Source organism: Dipodomys merriami, unplaced genomic scaffold (assembly GCF_024711535.1).
Source record: "Dipodomys merriami isolate MVZ:Mamm:240054 unplaced genomic scaffold, mDipMer1.0.p SCAF_16, whole genome shotgun sequence".
NCBI lineage: Eukaryota > Metazoa > Chordata > Mammalia > Rodentia > Heteromyidae > Dipodomys > Dipodomys merriami.
Genome location: NW_027202937.1, coordinates 2592037 through 2609696, shown reverse-complemented (window position 1 = coordinate 2609696; position 17660 = coordinate 2592037). Strand labels below are relative to the sequence as shown.

The 17660-nt window shown below is 36.3% G+C and overlaps 1 protein-coding gene across 7 annotated transcripts in view; it reads right to left on the bottom strand.

Annotated features, from left to right (window-relative positions):
* The window catches only part of Supt3h (SPT3 homolog, SAGA and STAGA complex component), a 249902-nt gene that overhangs the window by 53737 nt on the left and 178505 nt on the right, over positions 1-17660 (bottom strand). For 6 of the 7 annotated variants that reach the window (XM_070023610.1, XM_070023614.1, XM_070023613.1 and 3 more), the window contains exons 8-11: positions 14438-14550; positions 13595-13702; positions 9528-9695; positions 1427-1537 (exon numbers count right to left, since the gene is read on the bottom strand). In XM_070023610.1, coding sequence (XP_069879711.1) covers positions 1427-1537; positions 9528-9695; positions 13595-13702; positions 14438-14550 — 500 coding nt within the window. The remainder of the gene's footprint in view (positions 1-1426; positions 1538-9527; positions 9696-13594; positions 13703-14437; positions 14551-17660) is intronic. The other variant, XM_070023611.1, reaches the window with a different exon arrangement.

The following is a 17660-nucleotide window of genomic DNA, read 5'->3' as shown; positions in this document are numbered from 1 at the left end:
TTTTGGAGATGGAGTATATTGAACTTTTCTGCTGAGGCTGACCTTGAACTGTGATCTTCTTGATCTCAGCCTTTAGAATAGCTAGGATTACTGACAAGTCTCTGGGTCTGACTCATTTCAATTTTTTACTTCCAACTATCATATATTTTTCCTAAATATTACCTTCCTTTTGGCTTATTGCCTAAAGTAACTTTACCTAGCAAGTTGGAAAAAAACACTTGATTTCATTCTTTTGTTTTGGTTACAAGACTACAAATACTCATGCAAAAGTATGTATTGCTTTCATCAGTAGTATTAACATCATGCTCTGGCTGCAGAGGCATCTGTGCTGAGTGTACAAAGCCCTGGGGACCATTGGCAGGACCGGAAAAAAATCATTGCGAGAAGTGAAAATGACTGTCACCATTATGAAAAGCTTTTAGAGACATATATAAAGCACATTCTTAAATCACATAGAGGATTCACAGAATTCACAATAACTAACAGGAATAAAAAAGGAAAAGACATTGACTTTAGATATAAGGAAAAAAAGAAAACCTGATGTAGAAGAAATCATTACTTGTATAAACAAAAATTAGCTAATTCCATTCTTCTAGGTAAAAATGTATACAATATAATTTATTACTTACTTGTTTATAAATAATGTTATTTATATATATTCTGGATTAGTAAATTAATAAATATTTCCAAAAAGTCAATTTTACTGCTCCTTTGTTATGTAAACCAAACCTTACTTTCCAAATATCAAACTAACTTCATAGAAACAGAGAAAGACTTTATGAAACTTCTGTTAATATTAGTAAAAATTATTTTGAAGGGCAGCTATAAGAGGAACATTTAATTAATATACATATACACACACGAAGACACACACACTTTCTTCAGACTGCTGAAATATCAAGTCTTTAATTCTCCATTAAAACAACAAAACCCTGATTACAGGCTTTCAGATCATTTGAAGATGTGAAAGCTGGTCTGCAGCTCAGCCTAGTTCAAAGGCAGTAAAGAAATCATTTCTTCTTCTTCCAACTCAAAGTATGTTTAGGAGGAGCACATCTGATAGAAGTGGTAATGCCAGTTTAACCAATTTTAAAATATAAAATGCTTCTAGCAATACTTGGATACATATAATTTGACAAAAAGTTTTATAAACCTAAGTTTTGGAAAATAGAAAATATCAGCTCCAACAAACAAGTTTAATATGTAATTGAAAGAAAATAATATTTTGTAGAAAAAACTTACCCTTCCAAAAAAAGAGACAAAAATGACTTTTATTTCCCTTGCGAATTATGCCACTTTTCTACAACAAAATTACAGCTGCCACAAATTGCTTTCAACAATTCCATTGCTTCTTCATTTGACCACTTGAAAATCAAAATTCTTTCAGATTATAAATATAACTTCTTATAACTCTGTTATTACGTACTGTGAATGGGGAGAGGGGGCCAATCTTGTGGCCGTAGCGTCGAACGGCCTCTCTGATGTGGCAGGGCTGGATGGCATCGCTGTGAGCCTCAACACCACAGGCCGCAGTGCTCTGTGACAGAAAAACACATAAACTGTTACTAAATCAAAAACACACAACAGGACTACAGTGTATAAAGCAGGAAAATAAACCTTTATAAAATGGACCATTTTTCCCCTTAGGATCTAACATCATCATTGCCATCTACTGTATGTAAAAGAGAGTTCCATGAACAAACCAAGGATGACCTTTCCACGACCCTTCCTAGCAGGCCTACCAAATGCAATCTTCATGCCCACAGTATTTCACCTAAACCTCTGTGGCAAGGTAAGGGGAACACAGTCACTTGCATGCTGATGACAAGTGCCATGGGAGCTTGTTGAAAGAACCACAGGAAGCTCTTGTTTTAAAAAACATTTAAACATTTATGATGATAAATGTTTCTTGGGAGATTCCTAGGCATATATTTGAAATATCTCGAGGGTCATGAATTTATAGGGGAAAATGGAAAAGCACTACATATTTATTTATGATACTGTCAAAGACTATTTAATTTGGTTCCCAATTTTCTAGGTGTCTTAGGATAAAGCACAAAGAAAAGCTTTCTGTTTTTAATCTATCTCCTTTACTGAAAGGAATGTTTGAAAGCCCAAAATGACAAAAGAAAGAGAAATATTATGCATAATAACAGTACAACCTAAGATATGATAGATATAAATGTATGTACATGTTACATGGTTTCCAGAAAGTTAGTCTCCTGGTTTGCACACAAGTTCTGGCTTTTCAATTATGTTGGTTCTAGGTCCCAGACCTATCTGTTGCCAGCTCTAGCAAATTATATAGTATCTCTGGGCCTCAGTCTCCTGATCTGTAAATTATGATAATGATTATAATAACTTCATAGGATTTTGTGAAAATTAAATGAGATGAAATAGAAACCACTTAGAACAGTGTCTGCCACATGTTAGCTATAAATAGTATTGGACTATTATTACATCATTATTCACATAAGGATGAGAATGAAATTTCCATGTTCTTGAAATGTAAGACAGTTTATTTTAAAGCACACTAAGTACCACGTGCTAGTTCATTAGCAGCTAAATAATCAAGAGAAAGAAATATTCAATCTGCACATTACTATTACTGCAGTCTAGAATTCATTTGTAGTTACCTAATTTATATCATTTGTTTTCCTGATAACTATACCTATGATTTTTTTCTGATACTATACACACTTTTAACTCTCATAATTCTTTCTAGGGAAGATAATTCTATGGGTAGTAATGCTCACCAATGAGGGACTAGGTTAAATAAAATAATATCCATGAATCAACCCCTCAGAGAAACAGAAACCATGGCAACTGCACCTGAAGCTGTTTTAGTACTTCTATAATGCTCCAAGATATATAATGTAGAAGAAAAATGTACATGGCCCAGTGTTACTACCTGTTAAAAAGAACTATTACATACTCATCGATGCATAAGGTACCTCTATCAGGGTACACATGTCCAAAGAGTGCTGTTTTCATGGGGAAAGTGGGTTTTTCTTATAGTCTTTTTTTTTTTTTTGGTCAGTTCTGAGTCTTGAACTCAGGGCCTGGGCACTGTCCCTGAGCTAGCACTCTACCACTTGAGCTACACATGGCTTTTGCTTTTCTATTTATGTGGTACTGAGGAATTGAACCCAGGGCTTCATGCATGATAGACACACACTCTACCTCTAAGCCACATTCCCAGCCCCTCATATGTATTCTTTTGTACCTTAAAATATACTTGTATGCTTTGTGCATGTTTTTCTTATTACAAACTAGTAAAATAATTTTAAAATTCCCAAGAGTTATCCAAGCTGAACCCAGAATAAGATTTAAACTAGACATACAAAAAAAGCAGATCTTGAATATTTTATTGGGATAATGAAATATGAAATAAGCTGAATAGGAACTATTCTAGACTGTCATTCCAGAAACACTCCAAATAACGTTCCTCCTGTGCCCGCAACAACACAGATTAGATTATCTTAATTCTTACTTTGGCACTGACATAGAATACGTAGGTTTCTTTGATGGCTTTCTCAATTCTCATTCCAATTTTTTTCAGTTGGCATATATTAGAATATGAGGACAAAGACTCTACTGTAGGTCTACAAAATAAATGTGAATAATACAGACACATCCACCTGCTAGTGTAACAGATAGCTGTGAAAGAGCCTGAGACTTTTTCTTTATGCATGCAAGTCCTTAACTGAGTTTTAAATATAAAGAGTAAGTTTTCTAGTAGAAACTTAAGTGGAAATAAAGAGAGAATGACATTAAGAGGGTAATATCCTGTGTAGTAAAGTAAAATGAGAAGTTCTTCCAGTGTGTTCTTCTCTGTGGCATTCTGCTAAACTCATTCTTTCTCCCTAAAAATTAGGTTTAATTTTCATTTATATTCTCAATCATCACTAAAGGTAATAACTTTTCTTGAACATTCTCTAATAAGTTTGTTATAAAACATTTTGGTCAAAATCTTTTAGAATCACTGCATGGCAATCAAACAGCATTTGGGAACACTGAAGTTGGAAACTGTATGGCCCCAATCTTGTGTTTTCCTCAAATTCTTAGCTTGAAATCCTCACCCCAAACATATCAGGACAATGGATCTTTGGAAAGTGATGGGGTGAACAGGGTGAAGCTATCACTCTTTGCACCATGAAACAGCAAGTAGGCCTTCCCTAGACAATGAATTGCTAGTGCCTTGATCTTGGATTTCCCAGTATCCAGAATGTGAGAAATGCAACCAGTTGCTAACATTTTGTTATAGGAGCCCATATGAATCATGGAAAAATCACTGAGAAATTACCTAGTGGATGTTATTTGTACAACATGGAAATGACTGGCTCACGTTTTCCTTTCCACAATTCAATTTTGTAAAAGATATCATAGATTCTCCATTTTGCCAATTTCAAGTCCATCTGCCCTAATTAATGTTAGTGTTAGCTAACATAGTAATAAATGAAGTTGCCATATGCATTCCTACTTTTTCTTGGTTTGTTCACTGAACTCTTTGGAAGGAAATCTTTAGATTTAAAAGATTATATTCCTTTTTTTAAAAAACCTTAATAAATGTCTTCTACCTATATCCAGTGCTTTACCAATGGACTTGTAATCTACTCAAAGATTTATCCTAAGTGCAATGCTTTAATTTAGCAGTGACTCTAGCATTTTATAATAGTCTTTAAAGTTGTTAGTGGAAAATTAATATTAAATTTACCTATCTATTATTAAGATGGTAGGCCATACATAGCCAAATGACATATAATTATAATATGGTAAGCTTTGTTATTTCAAAGTTTAACCAAGATGACATAGTACTTAAAATCTAACAACTTAAAATTTCAATTTTTTTAAAGGAAAAAAGAAACCAGAGAATTTATTTAAAAATAAGATCTGAATTTTCCCAGTCCTTCCTCTGTGTTCAGGTAAGAATTAAGATAAAGGATATTCCCAAGGTTACTAATCATAAACATGGGTATCCACCAAACCTCACTGTTTCTAGCATTCACAGCTGATATATAAGAAGGGATTTCATTATTTTATTTCTCAATTAGTTTTACTTACTGTTTTAAGTAGGCAATACTGTATATTGTTTAACATATCAGATAGGATATTTTAAAGTATAAAAAGTATAGAAAAATTAAATTTGGCTAATAAAGTATTGCTTTATATAGTATTCTCTTTTTTTGGTGAGACTACATATTAACATGTTTCACATTTTTCAAGAGTACAATAGGTTGTTATTAACAGTATTCATCTCACTGTACAAAAGGTGGCTTAAAATTTATTCCTCCATTCTAACTGTAATTATGTATCTTGAAGACTGTTATTTTCCATGCAATAAACTGTAGCATGAAGTAGCTCAAGTCTCCAGTTAGAGAAAAAAAAGTACGGTAGTAGTCTGAATATACAAAGATGTGCATGAACAGGGGCAGAAATAATCTGCGACCTTGAAATGGGATATGTATTTTGATGGCACTACTTTAGAATTTGGGAGAATCCAGATAATACTTTAATCCAGAATTTTGTTGTAATACACCTCAAATTTAATAGTTTTCAACAACACAAAGAAGGAAATGTAAAAATTTAAGAGAAAAAAAATTCAAAAAACTTAAAAAGAATAACTTTGTTATATATAATAATACTAGGATAATTAAGACTCCTTATATATTTTGGAAAGTACAGCCACAGAAGAGGGGTTGTTCTCCTAGTTTTAGTTACTAGGGGAGAGTAATTACTAGTTGGGAGTACTAAAACTGAAGTGCTTTAAAACTGTTTTACAACACAGCAATTCCTTACCAGTCAGATTTTCCCTTAACAAATAAACAATGAGCTCTGCTATTTTGTGAGTGAAAGACAAAACCAGAGGCTGAAATCTGAATTTTCTTAGTATTGATTATAAAATTATATCTTGGTATAGTTCTATTACTTGTAATGGCACACAATTTACATTGTACTCAATGTACATAAAAGCTTATGTATAACAAATAATAAAAGTAAGTACACAAAAGTAGTACTAAAGATTGATCAAAACCAGACAGAAACTGGAAGATTAAATTACAAGAGCAAATCCTCTGTTAAACACATAAGGCACACATACTGGTACTACCACCATTATCACAAGCTCTTTTCATGGAAATAAAACAGAATCTCAAGATGTTTACAGTCTATTACTCACAGTGTCTACAACATAATTAAAAAATTAGTAGACATATAAAAACACAAGATGTGACCTACACCTAATGGAGACCAAACTAATTCAGACATTTAGTTGAAGGCTAAAGACAAAACACTTAAAAAATTAAAGAAGTCTCATGTATCAATTGAACAATATCCAAGTAACTAAGATAACCTGTGGAGTTTTAAAAATAGAGAAATAAGAATGAGGCAGGAAAAAATATCTGAAGGACAAATGGAGAGCAATTCTCTGTCATACACACACACATAAACACATATGCACACACACCATTAAAAACAATGAAAATGTTAAGGTACAATCAAAGTATGTAAAAAGCATATAGCTGGAAACAGAGTTTTATTCAGGATACACAAGAAACTCATACACACTTGTAATAAAAGTCAATTACTGGGGCTGGGATGGTGGCTCAGTGGTAGAGTGCTTGTGCTTGCCTTGCATGCATGAAGCCCTGGATTTGATTCCCAGCACGACATAAGTAGAAAAAGCCAGAAGTGGCGCTGTGGCTCAAGTGGTAGAATGCTAGCCTTGAACTGAAGACATGAGGGACAGCGCCCAAGCCCAGAGTTCAGGCCGCCAACCGACCAAAAAAAAAAAAAGTCAATTACTTCCCCCCAAAAAACTGAGTGAAGAATTTGAAGAGATACTATTCAGAGAAATGTTTGTGAATGGGAATGTGCAATCAGATATGAAATGTTCAACATTAGTCAAGAAAATACATAAACCACAATTTGCTATAATTAAAAATCTATTACATGGCTACAAAATGAAAACATTGGATGCTGACAGGGCAGGGAGCGACTGGAACTCTTAGACATTACTGGTCAAAGTACAGAACGATATAACTATTGAAGGGAAGAAAATCCAACCTTGCAGTTACTTGAAAAAGCAAAATGCTTAAATAGGAATACAGGTTGACTCATTGTAACAATGAGATGTACAAGACACTATGTTGAAAATGAACTTTACGGGGCTGGGGAGGTGGCTCAGTGGTAGAGCGCTTGCCTTGCATGCATGAGGCCCTGGGTTTGATTCCTCAGCACCACATAAGCAAAAAGAAAAAAAGCCGGAAGTGGCGCTGTGGCTCAAGTGGTAGAGTGCTAGCCTTGAGCTGAAGAGCTGAGGGACAGCACCCAGGCCCAGAGTTCAGGACCCACGACCGGACCCCCCCCCCAAAAAAAAAGAAAATGAACTTTACAACTTGGGGGGGGGAGAAGTTGGGGAAGTGGGAAGAGAAGGGATGGTAGGGGAAAAAGAGAGGAGGAGGTAACAATGCTCAATAGGAAATGTACTCATTACCTTACTCATATAACTATTACCCCTCTATACACTATTTTTACAATAAAAAAAGTTTCACATAGATCTCCCCTATGATCCAGCAATCCCACTTTTGGGCATTTACCCAAATGTTTACAAACAAGACCACACTAAAGCTACCAGCACAACTATGTTTATTGCAGCATTATTTACCATAGCTAAGATATGGAACCAACCCAGATGCCCCTCAGTAGATGAATGGATCAAGAAAATGTGGTATATATACACAATGGAATTCTATGCCTCCATCAGAAAGAATGACATTTCCCCATTTGTTAGGAAATGGAAAGGTTTGGAAAAATTATATTAAGTGAAGTAAGCCAGGCCCAAAGAAGCATAGGTCCCATGGTTTCCCTTATTTGCAATATATAGTATAGGTATGAGTCAAGCGGAAAAGGTCAGATAATGTGATGTTAGGAAAATGAACCCTTAAATAGGTATTTTGATGTTTTCCTTTCTTTCATGCATGTGTTTCTAACGCATTTATAAGATTATTTCTTTGTTGCTTTGTATGTCCCTCCCCCACAGTGTAACCCCCGCTTTCACTATATTTGATGTCAGTATAACATGTGGAGGAGATGGGGACAAACAAGTCGTTTAAGGATTCAGGTGGACCTGTTGCAACAATGAGAAGTACAAAATGTCATGTCAAAACCAGCTTTACAATGTCGGTGTGGGAGGGGGAGGGGGGTATAATTGGGTGGGGGGAGGGGGGAGGCGGGGAAGGGAGGTGAAGGGTAAACAAAGGAGGAGGCTGCAATGCTTGGTAAGAAATGTATGCATTATCCTGCCCATGTAATTGTAGCCCCTATGTACAGTATGTTCTCAAATAAAATAAAATAAAATTAAAAAAAAAATAAAAAAAGTATTTTTTTAAAAATCAAGCACCTAATTTGATGACCAGTTTTTAATAAAAAAGAAATGAAAGTACTTGCTCTTAAAGTCTAATATAAGAATATTCATAGTAGGTTCATTTATTATACCTCAAACACTGTTTAACAGCCTAGGTATCTACCAATATGAGAATGAATAAACTGACAATGGAATAATAGCTAATACTAAAGACAAATAAGTTATAGTGAAACATTAATTTCTGAGTAAAAGAAATTAAATATTTGGACTATATACAATAGGTGTTTTTTTTCCCCCTTTTATACTGTTACTAGAGCTTGAACTCAGGACCTGGGCATGGTCGCTAGCTTTTTCGCTCAAGGCTAGTGCTAGGGGGTAAGTTGGGGTGGGGCAGGAAGCCACAGCTCCACTTCTGGCTTGGCTGGTTAACTGGAGATAAGAATCTCATGGACTTTCTTGCCTAGGCTGGCTTCCAACTGTGATCCTCAGATCGCAGACTCTTGAGAAGCTAGTATTATAGGCTTGAACCACTAGTGCTTGGCACATAGTCTTTTTATATGAAATTATAGAACAGAATTAAAAAATATTAAAATAGTGGTTGCCTTTTGGTGGACAGAGCCAGTAACTGGGAGGAAGCATGAGGCTGGGTGGACCAGGAGTTGATGACATTTTGTATCTTGAGAGAGTTTCCAAAAAACACAGGTGAAAGTTCATTAAATGGTACCCACAGGAGTCAAATTGTTCAGTGCATAAATTTTACTTTAAAAGGCAAACCAGATATTATGCATAATAAAATGTTTAGGTATGAAAGGTACTGATGTCTGTAGTTTGCAATGCAACATATAAGAAAAAGATAAAGTAGAGGACAGATCAAGGACATTTAGATGGATATTATAAATATACAGTTACTTTAGTAAAAGGTAATTGTTGACTCTAGTGGTAGATATAATGTTCTATAACTTTTTAACTTCTTTATGCTTAAAAGTTTCATTAGAAAATACATTATCTTGTTTCATCCAGAAGGAAGTTGTTTAAAATGTCACTGACAATGAGTGAGTATAAACTGGATGCTTCTAAAAATTTGATCTTTAGAAAAACGGCATAATTTTCATGTATCTGAAACTCTTCACTCTACACCAGGAAAAAGAAAAGTCCCACTGACCTTTTTCCTTTTTCTCTGCTTAGTTTTAGCTGCGTCTTGCCCAGCATTCCCATTCCCGAGGGATCCTGATGTGGTTTTCCCTGAGTGCTGGGATCCAGACGATGGAGCTGTCGGCGTGGGAGGAGGCGTGCTCTCAGGGGAGTCTGGGCAGGACTTGATGCAAAACCCCTGCTCAAAGAGACATGGCCTTGAACCCAAGCCTCCAGATCTTCTAGTAACATTAGGACTATCCTTATACCTCATAACTTCAATGCTACTTGCAATTCAGAAGGGTAAAGACATCATTTATTCTCATCTAATGCACAGAACGATGCCTCCCCTTGTTTCTAAAATTCCAAATATGATAATTTTTAATTTATACATTCAGATAAAATCAGAATTCTTTACCTGTATCTTCTAAACCTTCTGATGTCCTAGTAAGATACAGATACTTGTATTTGAAATTTCTACTAGTATCCAGAATTACATGTCTCGAAAGGAACCCCTAAGCTTTCTCCTCCAGCTAGACACCTTCTATATATTATTTGTCAGTGGTAACAAATAGGGTCATTAAGTTTGGGCTCTTCTAGACCTTCTCTTCCCTCCCTCCCCTTTTGGCTTCTTTGGCCATAATTATAAGTTTATTCTTATTCTCTCTTTCATGCATAAGTGCCTCAAATATGTGTAGACTGTTGTTTTTTTCAGTTTCTTCTTTCCAGTGGTCAAACATTCTAAATGTTTTCAATCAGTTATTATTAAACATATTATTACACACGTCTGTCTACAGGATGATGCCTGAAAACTAAAACAACAGAAAACTCCTTGTTACCTAACAATATCGGCTTCTAAGGCACTTACAGACATATAAAAACCCTTGTCTCTCCCCTTGATTTTATTATCAATCTACATTTCCCTTATCCTATCAAACTATACTGCTTATCCTACCTATTGTCCATACTCTTTATAAAATGTAGTAAAATAAACTAGATAAGACTCTGAAATACCTTGCTGAAATACAGATACTGAATCCAAGAGTTTTTCCTAATCCATTTGTCTAGAAAGAGTACCAAATAAGAGAGGAAGAACCTGGTCTACTATGACTTGCTTCTGGAAAATAAAGGTATTGGTTGCGTATCCCTCATCCAAAATGCTTGGGGTCAGAATTCTTTCATATTTTGGATTTTTTGGAATATTAGTATAACTCCTAGTGATTGTATCTATCTGTATCCAAACCATATGTTATAAAAAACAGAAAATTTATATGAATTAGTATTAAATTTGTTACTCTAGTGTGAGGAACCCAAGCTTAAGCAGCTCAATCTCTAATGTACTTAGTGCTCAAGAATAATACTCCTTTAGATACAATGGTCTTAGTATTAACTCCATGACCTTGAGTTTCCCATTCCAAACCACTGAATGTGACACTGCCATTTGGATATTCATAAAACACCCTTTTGAATCCATCATCCTTTAAGCCAACAGTTCTCCAACTGTTCCTTAATAACTCCAGGAGTGTAAGACCTTGTACAAATAGGGCCTTAATTTTTAAAATTTAGTTACCCACTATCCCTCTTCAATGAAACTGAGCAGGAATATTTTCATCATGTTTTTAATTTACTGTATACAATTATTCTTATGAGCCTCAGAAGATTCTCACTATTTTTACTTTCAGTCTTCTTTTCTTCAACTTTCCTGTTTTCTTTCTGAAGCCTTTGGTTCTAACATACACACACACTCTCTCCTTCCCACCCCCCCCCCCCAAACACACACTCTTTTCGTTCTCTGTATATTTACTTTAACCTCTGAGCTTTCAGTCTGGACCACTCATTTGGAAATTGGTATATGCTATCTTGAACTGTTTGTTTGCTTGTTTGTTTTACAAATCATTCTGTCTTCCTGAACAAAGCTTGAGACAGTCTCCAGATCTCCCTCTATCTCATTTAGTAAGGCCCTGGATGTGTAGACCCTTGATGTTGGTTACTGACTTGCAATACTTTACAGTGGCATTCTTGTGTGTTTTGTCAGGGAATTCAGGGCAGGAAAGAAGACAATCATGATGAATGGCCACTTTGACTATCTGTTACAGAGGAGGAAAGGTGTATGCCAGGCCAGGAAAAAGCCTGAGGCTTATACTAACATTCCATCAGAATGCTCTCGGATGCTCATGTTCCCACCTCCCAGAGAGCCCAGGAAACCCAGTACACATAGGACATTTTTCTCAACTGCAGTGTAGCTGGGAACAGCGGCTGTGGTTGCTGAGCAGTTGCCCAGGGCGGCTTGGCCACCCTGGAGAACCAAGTGTGGGGGGGTGGGGAAGGGGCTGGGGGAGTTTTTCTAGCCACGCAAGCAATCGCTTCAATGCTAAGGGAAAACTAGGCTTGTTATGTTCACAGTAAATTTCCTCAATTAGAAATGTTACAACAAATTTGTCTGATGTTAATGGAAAGCATACTATACACATATTCATAAAGTGAACATGCATCAAAGACATTTTAAAGGGTGTTCTTTGACATCATAATTTGGGTTTGAAACCTAAAGAAAACAAATAGTGTTTAATCAACTAAGTAAGCTTTAGGGACTTTTAAAGTATGTTGACTGATAATGATGTATGACCTTTTCTAAGAGGGAAAAAAAGGACTTTTAATAGGCATAAACATTTGAATTCCCACTTGGTTTTCAAGCCAATCTGACTGTCCAAGGTATATGAAAAGATGTCAAGTGCATTTTGGGTTGTGATAAGATGCTGTATGGCATATATCTTTGTATATTTTTTAAGTAGTTTAGAACAGAATACTAAAACCTGGGGTTCATGGGTTCACAGATTCCTTAGAGTTTCTTAGAAACAACTTGAGCCACTGTCCTCACCTACAAGAGGTTAATAGGAAGTGAATGTTAGTAATTAAGGCAATGGTGTAAAACAGAGCTTTGCCATGTTCAGGATATACATTTTCACTCAAACTGATAAAACCTCACTTTATAATAATACATGAAGATACTGACCAGAGTTTTCACTGCCTTCTCTTTGGTTAAAAGACTGAATTATATGCAATTGCTTTTTATGCTTAAAGGTAAAATATTAGCAAATGCTATTTACAGAGAACATTTTGGAAACTAAAAGTGGTATATTATTATGCAAAGGCTTATGAGTGGCAAGAAGGGCCTTTTTAAAAAACAGATCTCCAGCTGGGTACTGGTGGCTCACACTTGTAATCCTAGCTATTGAGGAGTCTGAGATCTGAGGATCACAGTTCAAAGCCAGCTCGAGCAGTAAAGTCTGTGAGACTCGTATCTCCAATAAACCACCAGAAAACCAGAAGTGGTGCTTGTGGCTCAAGTGGTACAGTGCTAGCTTTGAGCAAATGAAGCTTAGGGACTATGCCCAGGCCCCAAGTTCAAGCCCCATGACTGGCAAAAAACAAAACAGACAAACAAAAATAGTCCGCCACAGGTAACATCTCTAAAGCCTAAGTCAGATCAGAAAAGGATAGGACTTTTATGTGCTAGGGCCAATCTAAAACCTGAAGATAAATGGAGCCAGGCCTTTCTAAATCAGCTTATGGATGAATCAGTAAATGAAATGGAAAGCTATTAATAAAGGACAGGAATCATTATGTGAACAATAGTCAGTTTCCCTCTCTCTCACTCAGACTCTGTCTCTTAGTACTGGGGATAAAATGTAGGGCCTTTATACCCTAGGCAAGTGTTCCACCACTAGCTATAACCTCAAACTCTTTCATCTTTGAGAAACAAAGAAATAAATAACTTTTTCCAATATTATTTAGTTACCTAAACCAGTTGTTCATTTTCCATGGAAACAAGGAATGTTCTGAAACCACTTACCTTTCATTAAAAGGCTAGGAAAGCCAAATGAAGGCAAGAAAAGGTTAAAAAAATCAGTATATTAAGTGAACTATCATGGCCTAACATACAGTAAATACTCAATAAATACTTATTTGAATGGACAATGTATAAAGATTCTTTAACTGAAGATTGTATATTCTTACATTTTTTTCAAGGAACTATTAATGTAAATACTAGATATGTCACAAAATCTGCCAGTGTGCTGAAGCTGATTTTCCAATACTTACCTCAGAAGAGTTGTAGTACTGAATGAAGGTTGCAGAAATGGCATGGCTGAAGGGGTCCCCAGCCTTGGTTACCATGTCCTGCCTCACAAGTAGAGCCAGATCCACCAGCTAGAAGATCACAGTAATGAAAATAAAGTCACACAATTGGAAATACTCATTAATGGCACTGAAGTGGCAAGCCTACAGGCAGGATGTTGTGAATGGCATTGATAATACTGGTGCCTCAAGATCTGCACTGTGGAGAAGAGCACAGACCACACATGGACCTATACATGAACACAAATGACATTTTTTGACTGCAGGGGAGTGGTTCTCAAAGCCTATTTTATAATAACTAGGGACGAGTTTTAAAGTACTGATTTCTGGGCTTCAAGCCCAAGATTGCAGCTCTGTAGGTCTGCTCTCAGGGGTCGTCTGGGGGTTCTCGTTCTGAATGTGAACCAAGGAGATGCTGACGCTCGTGGCCCACAGACCACACTTGCCGAACTCTGCTAGAGGGCAGAGATCCCAGACCAAACTTCGAGCACTTGGGAGAGCTCACATTCATACAAAGGCAGTTTTCAAAGCCATGAAAGAATCTCTAAAGTAGAGATTAAGTTGAGGACTTAAAAGAAAGTTGGCATTCCATTCCTGCTTAGAATAAAGCTGCCAGAAAGTCTTTCTTGTACCCTTAAACTCATCAGCACTAAGGAAACAGAGAAATGTAACCAACTAGGAAATGAGGCAGGTATCACAGTACAGAGCAGACTGTTCTCTTCCTACACAGAGCATAGGTGGAAGGCAGGACTGACTGTGGATAGAGCTGAGTAGAAACTAGCTTGATGGATAGTTTAGCATTCTCACCTGTGCCACAGTCTCATATGCCAAATAGGCTAAAATTTCCATCGCAATAACATTGGGCTTTATCTCCATGCTGCCACAGTCCAGCCAGTCTCGAAATTTCGAAGCTTTTTTTGCTAGTCATTAAAAAAGTGGAGAAATTCAAATAAGTTTTTTTTCATTTATTTGAAAATAGAGATTTATTTCAAGTATTAAAGAAAACTACTAAAAGTGAAAAGGCTTCAATTTTATTTAGGAGACTAAGATTCAGGTTCTTCTCTTGTTATTTAGAAAATGATCTAACTTATGAGGGTGGTATATTTTAAGTTCTCTTTCTCCTATTTAAAATTTTTAACTGTTCTGATAAGATGGTATACAGAGGGTTACAGTGACATACGTCAGGTAAAGAGTGAATGTCCTTTTGGACAATGTCACCCCTTTCCTCGCTCTCTTGCAGTTCTGCCCTCCCATCCCACCCACAAGTTACACAGTGCATTTTCCACACAGTGTGCAGTAACTACACTGCTGTATTTGTTCACCTTTTGTACCTTCAATCCTGTGCCTCCCCATATCCTCCCAAAGACATATAAATGAACACACAGAACAAAAAGGAAACAAAAACAGCAAAAAAACCCCCTCATTTTCATTTTCAATTGTTTTTAATATTATTATTACCTTCAGTAATACAAAGGGGTTTCAATTCAACAAGTGAAATTTAATTTTAAAGGGTTTTGATCTTCATACTACTACAATAAAATGAACAATTTGTCCTGAGAACTGCATAGAAGTAATATAAATAAATGCAATGTCTGTGAACTTTTATTACTGTCTAAATTTTCTACTCCTAAGAAACCCAAATTTTATTTATTAATTCATTAATTAAATGTTTTGGGGCATACAGGGATTTAAACTCACATTTACTGCTTCTCACATTGCTTCAGAATGTTACCATTGACTTTAGCTTGCTTTTAAAAGTTGCTTGCTTAGGATAATTTTAAGTTACTCTTGTAGAAACACAAAAGGAGATCAGGGGAAGAACACAGATAAACTGCATTTCTACTACTTTTCAAAATCTGTTTATTAGTAGAAAAGGCTCAGAGCTATGAATTTAGAATTAATGAAATTAAGTGACAATTAGCCTGATTCAAACCTGTAGTTATATTTCCTCTAATTGTGAAGATGGTTCATATACTTTCTAATTTTTTCTTTCTGGTGATGGGGATTGAACCCAGAACCTAAGCCCTTTACCATTTGAACTGTACCCCTTGTTCTCTCCCCACCCCTTTCTTTTGTGCAAGTACTGGGCTTCAACTCAGGGCCTCAAGCTCTTGCTTGGTTTGCTTGCTACAGAGTCCTATCATTTGATTTATGCCTCCTGGCCATCTTTTTGCTGATTAAATGGAGATGAAGTCTCCTGGAATTTTCTGTCCAAGCTGGCTTCCAACTGTGATCCTCTGATCTCAGCCTCCTGAGCAGCTCCAATGATAGGGGTGAACCATGGGTATTTGGTCCCTACTCTACTCTGTGTATTTGTATTTTAAGAGAGGGTGGTTAAGTTTGCCTCAATCTCTGAATCCTTTTGCTTCTGCATTCCAAGTAGTTAGGTACAGGTGTGTGCCAGATTCGTAAGCCTTCAAAACCAGAGTGACTCCACTTTATATTTACGTTACTTCCCTAGGAACCCCCAGCACCTGGCCTTGAGTATATCTCAGTGCTAATGCCTGTTTCTTTTCTCCTATGAAATGCTGTCTCATCACTCTTCTTCATTCACATGCAACCTGCCCACATAGCCGAAGGTCTATTCTCCTACTTTAGCCATTTATTGAAATGATCGGACATCTTTCGTTGGTACTTCTAATTTCTCATACCATATTATACATTCTTTGTGGGTGAAGAACATGTATCAAGTCCCCCTGCCTACATAGCAGTTCCATATCACTATGGAACCAAACAACATATGGAATCTTCTATTAAATATCTCTAATCTACAACACTACTAATTTGATACAGGGCTTTCCTTAGACATTACTCATTTAACTAGTACCCAGATGAAAAAGATTGATAGCAAAGATGTTATCAAATCTATACTTCAAAAAAATCCAGTTTTTTTTTTTATTAATCTGGTCTCTCTGGTGTATGGAATATTTAATAGCAACTCAAAGCATGATGTTTTGATCCATACAGATGGAATCTTCATGGACTCCATATACAGAAGGGTTTTCTTTTAAATAAATCATAGACAATATGAAGTCCTGTTATGAAAGTACATATCCAAAGCTGTCAAATGTGGCAGAATTATGATAATCCCCTTAAAGCTTTCTCCCCAAGGTAACCAATCTTCCAAATATCTGACGTGCAACATTCCATCTAACTGGTAAGCTGGAACAGCTCACGGACACTTGTTTAACATCTGTGGAATACCTGTGAAGTTATAGTCAACAGGGAGAAATTTGACAAGATCAATAAAAGGCACTTTATCCACTTTCCGCTCTGACAGGTCACTGGAAACAGATGCAGATACCCACTGATTATACTCTGAAATACTTATGTGAAAAGTGGGGAGGAGAAGGATGGTCAGTATTCAGCTCTACCCATACACACAACAGAATGAGGCGCTTCTCGCTAGGTTGTAAGCTCTGAGGATAGAGGGACAAGAATATGTCTTCACCATTGTGTCCCCCCATATAAAGTAGTGTCTGAACCAGCAGACTCATGGCTCAATGTATGTTTTGTAACACCAATCAGGTTCTTCTAGCAAGGCTTCACAATAAAATCCTTCTGGACATACACACATAAGCAAATGCTTAGAATGACTAAATCCCTTTTCCTATAGAAAACAAGGTGACATTTACAGTATAATTATTTTATCAGAAGAACATACTGATTTTTTTTCTTGTGTGTGTGTAGTTTTTGTTTTTTTTCTGTTGTTGTTCTGGGGATTCAACCCAGGACACTTGCTAGGCAAGTGCTTTGCCACTGAGCTACAGTCCAGCCCCTGATTTTTAATCTACTATAGTTTTTAGTGTTAAAAACAAAAAAAGTAATAAAATCTAATTTTCATAAGAAAGGCTATTAGAAGACATTAAAGACGATTAGTTTTAGTCAAGTAAAGTGTTGTAGAGATTCAGGAGGCAGAGATCAAGAGAAGCATGGTTGGATGCTAGCCCAAACAGAAAGTTAGCGAGACCCCCATCTCAACCGACTACCTGGGTGTGGTGAGGTATATCTGTAATCCCAAGTACATGGA